At 44.2% G+C, this 6,000-nt stretch overlaps 1 protein-coding gene across 2 annotated transcripts; it reads right to left on the bottom strand.

The window, feature by feature from the left end:
* Window positions 1–2,291: 2,291 nt before the first annotated feature.
* LOC130548279 (uncharacterized) lies at window positions 2,292–4,965 on the bottom strand. 2 transcript variants are annotated; one of them, XM_057324935.1, is made up of 3 exons: window positions 4,547–4,965; window positions 4,283–4,484; window positions 3,989–4,204 (listed from the first exon to the last, which is right to left on the bottom strand). In XM_057324935.1, exons 1-3 carry the CDS (start codon window positions 4,721–4,723, stop codon window positions 4,176–4,178), a joined length of 408 nt encoding a protein of 135 aa, XP_057180918.1. In that variant the 5' UTR covers window positions 4,724–4,965; the 3' UTR covers window positions 3,989–4,175. The 2 variants fall into 2 exon arrangements, with proteins under 2 accessions (XP_057180916.1, XP_057180918.1); XM_057324933.1 differs by having other exon boundaries at window positions 2,292–4,204; window positions 4,283–4,965.
* Window positions 4,966–6,000: the final 1,035 nt, after the last annotated feature.

Here is a 6,000-nt window from a genome sequence, read left to right as displayed (position 1 = left end):
GCTCAGCCGGGAGGGCCAGATCTCCTCTGACGTGTCATAGCTGCACTCAGTGACCCCGACCAAAGCCACCGAGCAACGTCCACGAAGAACAGGGAGAGCCCACGAGCCGCGACCCAGGAAGCCCCACCCGCCGAAACCGTGCAGGTCCAACCCGGTCCCATTCCGCGATCAACAACAGACAACAGAGGAACAACCAGGGAAAAGTAGTAATGGCATAATTAACTTTATTCCTCTGTTGTCCGACATCGACCACAAAACAAGACCAACCAGACCAGACCCACACAGTCCCAACAAATGAAACGCCCCGAACCACAACCAACAAGCCCCCCCACTCCCTACAACACCCACCCAGCTACCTCCAATCAAAGTCACTGAGTGCAGCCATAACTTCAAACTGCTGTCGTGTGATGTAAGTTTAGCATTAAATACCAAGTATTGTAAATTTAGCATTTATGTGACAGGTAGTCCGTCTTTGCTCTCGGCTGGGGATGGAATTGTCTGAGCTGGGCCGGCCAGATGGTCGCCTTTTTCTTGGGTGGTGATGGAATTGCCTTGGATGGAGCTGGATGGTCAGTCAGTCCGCAGGCTCTCGCAGGAGGATGGCACGGGATTTTCCGATGTAGCTGGCGTAATCTCTAGTTGTGGATGGGCATATGACGTTCATCTGGGCCTGGCGGAATCTCTCCCTACCTCGGGATGGGCATCCCGAGGCGAGGGCAGAAAGAGAATAATTAGCGTAGCTGCTGTTCATTAGCTATGTATTAGTGAATGCTTGGCTGAAAAGATGTGTCTTTAATCTAGATTTAAATTGGGAGAGTGTGTCTGACCCTCGAATAGTATCGGGGAGGCTATTCCAGAGTTTAGGTGCTACGTATGAGAAAGCTCTACCCCCTTTGGTGGATTTAGTTATTCTAGGTGTTATCAAAAGTCTGGAGTTTTGAGATCTTAGAGAGCGTGATGGGTTGTAGTGTGGTAGAAGCTCTGTTATGTAGGTAGGGGCTAAACCATTTAAGGCTTTATAAGTAATTAAAAGAACTTTAAAGTCAATACGATACTTAATGGGTAACCAGTGAAGGGTTGATAACATTGGGGTTATGTGATCGTATTTTCTGGACCTGGTTAGAACTCTGGCAGCTGCGTTCTGAACTAACTGTAGTTTGTTTATTGATGATGCAGGACAACCACTAAGCAGTGCATTACAGTAATCAAGTCTTGAGGTCACAAATGCATGAATGAGCTTCTCTGCATCAGCCACACATAAAATATTTCGCAATTTGGCAACATTTCTAAGGTGGAAGAAGGCTGTTTTTGTGACATTTGAGATGTGATTTTTAAATGACAGGTTGCTGTCTAATATAACGCCAAGGTCTTTAACTGTATTTGTTGGAGTAACAGTGCAGCCTTCAACTTGCAGGTCATAATCCGAAATATTCTGCTCACGTGTCTTTGGTCCGATAAGTAATATTTCTGTTTTATTAGAATTTAAAAGAAGGAAATTACAAGTCATCCAATGCTTTATATCGTCGATGCACTCTGCCAATTTGGATAGTTGGAAGGAATCATCTGGTCTTGATGAGATATATAGCTGAGTATCATCTGCATAACAGTGGAAGCTAATTCCATGTTTTCTAATAATGTTTCCAAGGGGCAGCATGTATATGGAGAATAGCAAGGGTCCTAAAACCGATCCCTGAGGTAATCCATAATTTACTTGCGTTAGATTTGATGATTCCCCATTTAAATGGACAAATTGATGTCGGTCTGATAAGTAAGATCTGAACCATTGTAGTGCCTGTCCCTGAATACCGGTATAATTGTGTAAGCGATCTAGAAGTATTTTATGGTCTACAGTATCGAACGCAGCACTAAGGTCGAGCAGGACTAGGAGTGAGATGTTACCTTTATCTGATGCTATGAGCAGGTCGTTTGTAATTTTAACGAGTGCAGTTTCAGTACTATGATGCGGTCTAAAACCTGACTGGAATTTTTCGTGTATGTCATTATTTTGTAAGAAAGAGCACAACTGAGTGGACACTACTTTTTCTAGTATTTTAGACAGGAAAGGGAGATTTGAAATCGGTCTATAGTTTCCTAGTTCATTGGGGTCTAAGTTTGGTTTCTTGATAAGAGGCTTAATGACGGCCAGTTTAAAGGCTCCTGGGACATGGCCTAGATTAATTGACGAGTTGATAATGTTATAAATGGGCTCAATTGCAACGGGTAATAACTCTTTTAATAATTTAGTTGGTATGGGGTCTAATAAGCAAGTTGTAGGTTTAGATGTTGCAATAAGTTTAATTAAATCTTCCTGTTTTATAGGTGAAAAACACTGTAGCCTTTCTTTTGGGGCGATGGTTGGTACTAATTTATAGGACAGACTTGGAGGTTGAGATTTTACTATTTTGTCTCGTATGTTTTCGATTTTCTCTGTAAAAAAGTTCATGAAATCATTGCTACCAAGGTGCGGCGGAATACCCAGGTCAGGTGAAGTCTGTTTATTTGTTAGTTTAGCAACTGTACTAAATAAAAACCTTGGATTGTTTTTGTTAGTTTCTATGAGGTTACGGAGGTGCTCGGCCTTTGCTGCTTTTAGTGCCTTTTTATAACAGTTTGCACTCTCTTTCCACGCAATTTTAAAGACCTCTAATTGGGTTTGTTTCCATTTGCGCTCCAGTTTACGTGTTTCTCTTTTAAGGGCGCGAGTGGTGCTATTGTACCATGGTGCTGCGTTTTTCTCATTAATCTTTTTTGACTTCATAGGTGCGACAGCTTCTAATGTATTAGAGAAAATAGTGCCCAATTTGCTGGTCATGTCATCGAGCGATTCTATATTTATTGGTATGGTTATTAAAGGAGTCAGATCTGGCAAGCTCTTTGTGAAACTATCTTTAGTAGTCGAGGTAATTGTTCTACCCTGTCGATAACGAGTTAAACGGCTGATTTCTGCAGTGCGCAGTGTACATGTTATAAGATAGTGATCAGTGACATCGTCGCTTTGAGGTATAATATCTATATTGGTTAGATCGGCTCCGTGAGATATAATCAAGTCTAGTGTATGATTAAATCGATGAGTGGGTCCATTGATGTGTTGTGTTACTCCAAAAGAGTGTAATAGCTCTGTAAACGCCACTGCTAATGCATCGTTAGCACTATCTACGTGGATATTAAAGTCTCCGACAATTAGTACTTTATCAACGTTAACCAATAGGTCCGATAGGAAGTCCGCAAACTCTTTCAGAAAATCAGTGTAGGGACCAGGGGGTCTATACACTGTAGCCAACGTACAAGAAAGCAATGGTTTTTTACTGTCAATTGGAACAATTATGTTCAACGCAAGCACTTCAAATGATTTAAATTTATGCTCCGTTCTCTGAGTTACAGTAAGAAAGTCTCTAAAAATTGTTGCGACACCGCCACCTCGACCAACCGCACGTGGCTCATGCATATAACAGTAGCTTGGTGGTGTACACTCATTTAGACCGTAATAATCATTTGGTTTAAGCCAGGTTTCGGTAAGGCAAAGCATATCAAAATTGTTGTCTGTGATCATTTCATTTACAATAACTGCTTTTGAATTTAGTGATCTAATATTTAGTAGGCCGAACTTTATGAGTTTGTTTTGGTCGTTTATTACATTGTCCTCAGGTTTAATCACGATTAGATTTTTTCTCTGAGATTTGGCTATTTTGTTATTTTGTAGTATTATTCGGGGGACAGACACAGTCTCTATGCATTTGGAAGCAGTAACATTTATAACAGATGAGTGGGAGGAACACAGACTATGGTTAAAGTTTTGACTTACCGCTGGGAGACGTAGTCAAGCGGTGCGTAGCGTCTTTGAGATGTTGTCAGACAGAAGAACCGCTCCGATGCTGCTGGGGTGCAGGCCGTCAGGGCGGAAGAGCCTAGGTCGCTCCCAGAACAGATCAAAATTATCAACAAAGAGCAGCTTCTGTTCAATACACCATGACATCAACCATTTATTTAGAGCAAATAGTCTACTGAACTTTTCATTCCCTCGTCGGTAGGTAGGAAGCGGCCCTGATACGATGATCCTCGCTGTGGGCGATGCGTTGCGTACCGTCTCGATCAGACTCCTGAAGTCCCTCTTCAGGATCTCCGACTGCCTCATCCTGACGTCATTCGCCCCCGCGTGCAGCACGACAGCTCCGACGTTAGCATCGTCCTTCAGGATCGCAGGTACCTGCGCAGAGACATCAAGAACACGGGCGCCAGGAAAACAATGAGTGTGCACCTTACCTTTAGTGGAGGAAGCGCGTACGTTCCGGACGATTGAGTCTCCGATGACCACAGCGTTGCATTCCGTCTCGCAGAGGGCGGCAAAGCGGTTCCTGGTCGGGATCTCGAAGACCGGTGGCGGCGGTTGGGTCATCGCTCCAGTCCTGGCTCGCGCCTTTCGCCGTGGTTGTGCCGGTGCAGGAGTGAAGTTCATTTGGGCTGACCGTGTTCTCGAAGCCTGGGCTCTGTGCAGAGAAACACGCGGAGTAGAAGTGGAAGGAGTATTAAAATCGCGATGAAAACTTACCGCGGATTTGCGAGCGTCGGCTCTGGATGTTTCCAGCGCCGTTTTTCGTTCTCGCAGCCGTGACTGCTTCTCTAGTAGATCCTGGATCTGCTTCTCCACAGCCTCCAGTTCCGACTGAAGTGCGATCGTTTCCTCATCTGCACACAGAGGTACAGACACATCTGAAACATTAGCCATCAGTGATTTAATAATGAGAACAGTGTGTTAAGCAGTAAGCAGGCAGGCTGGGAATGCTAACAGCCTGAGGCTAATAGCGAGTGATCCGATAAAAATAAATTATCTGTGCGTTTAAATACGATTTTGGTATGGGATATATTTAAGGATATGTTTTACCCTCGGAGGATAACAATTTAAAACACAAGTCTTAAGATATAACAAGAATAAACGATGTATTAAGAATAAATTTGAAAGAGCTCCGACTCAAAACACGCGCTCCATTCTTCTTTGTGGGAAAGAAGAATGGTTCCCTTCGTCCTTGTATTGACTATCGAGGGTTGAACAACATCATGTTAAAGAATTCCTATCCTTTGCTGTTGATGTCTTCGGCCTTCGAGAATCTGCAGGGTTCCTCCTTTTTCACAAAGTTGGATCTTCGTAATGCCTATCATTTGGTCCACATAAGGGAGGGGGATGAATGGAAAACCGCATGTAATACCCCCAGGGGGCATTTTGAGTATCTTGTTATGCCTTGCGGCCTATCTAATGCCCCCGCGGTTTTCCAGGCGATGGTCAATGACGTGCTGAGAGACATGGTTCATTTATGTCTACCTGGATGACATATTGATTTTTTTCTCAGTCTCTCCAGGAACACGTTCAGCACGTTATACTAGTGCTGCGGAGGCTGTTAGAGAATGGGCTTTTTGTCAAGGTGGAGAAATGCATTTTTCATGCACAGTCTGTTCCTTTTTTTTAGGGTACATTGTGTCATCCGAGGGAGTGTGCATGGATCCCGAGAAGGTTCAGGCTGTGGTAGATTGGCCAACTCCTGAATCCCGCAAGGCCCTGCAGAGGTTTCTGGGTTTTGCCAATTTTTACTGGCGTTTCATATGCAATTACAGCCAGTTAGCCGCTCCTTTGACTGCCTTGACCTCCACCAAGACTACATTCAGGTGGTGTAACGTGGCCGAGGCTGTGTTTTCCAAACTTAAGAGCCGCTTTGTTTGAGCTCCTATTCTCATTGCCCCTGATTCTGCTCGTCAGTTTGTGGTGGAGGTCGACGCATTGGAGGTGGGGGTTGGTGAGGTGCTTTCCCAGTGCTCTTCCACGGATTTTTCCCATCGTTTATCACCTGCCGAACATAATTACGACATTGGTAATAGAGAGTTGCTGGCAGTCAAGCTCGCCTTGGAGGAATGGCGTCATTGGTTGGAGGGTGCGGAGGAATCTTTTATAGTCTGGATCAACCATAAGAACCTCGAGTACATAAGTTCTGCCAAAAGCTTAAACTCTAGGCT

Source organism: Triplophysa rosa, linkage group LG25 (genome assembly GCF_024868665.1).
Source record: "Triplophysa rosa linkage group LG25, Trosa_1v2, whole genome shotgun sequence".
Lineage (NCBI taxonomy): Eukaryota > Metazoa > Chordata > Actinopteri > Cypriniformes > Nemacheilidae > Triplophysa > Triplophysa rosa.
The sequence above is the reverse complement of the archived record's forward strand: the minus strand, read 5'-3'. Positions and strand labels throughout refer to the sequence as shown.

Bases quoted from the DNA above. Each gene is read 5' to 3' on its own strand.
- LOC130548279 (XM_057324933.1), bottom strand. From the start codon at position 4,723: ATGGCTAATGTTTCAGATGTGTCTGTACCTCTGTGTGCAGATGAGGAA. The intron at 4,205-4,282 runs GTACGCGCTTCC...GTCTCTGCGCAG, and splicing joins GAGACTCAATCGTCCGGAAC to GTACCTGCGATCCTGAAGGA.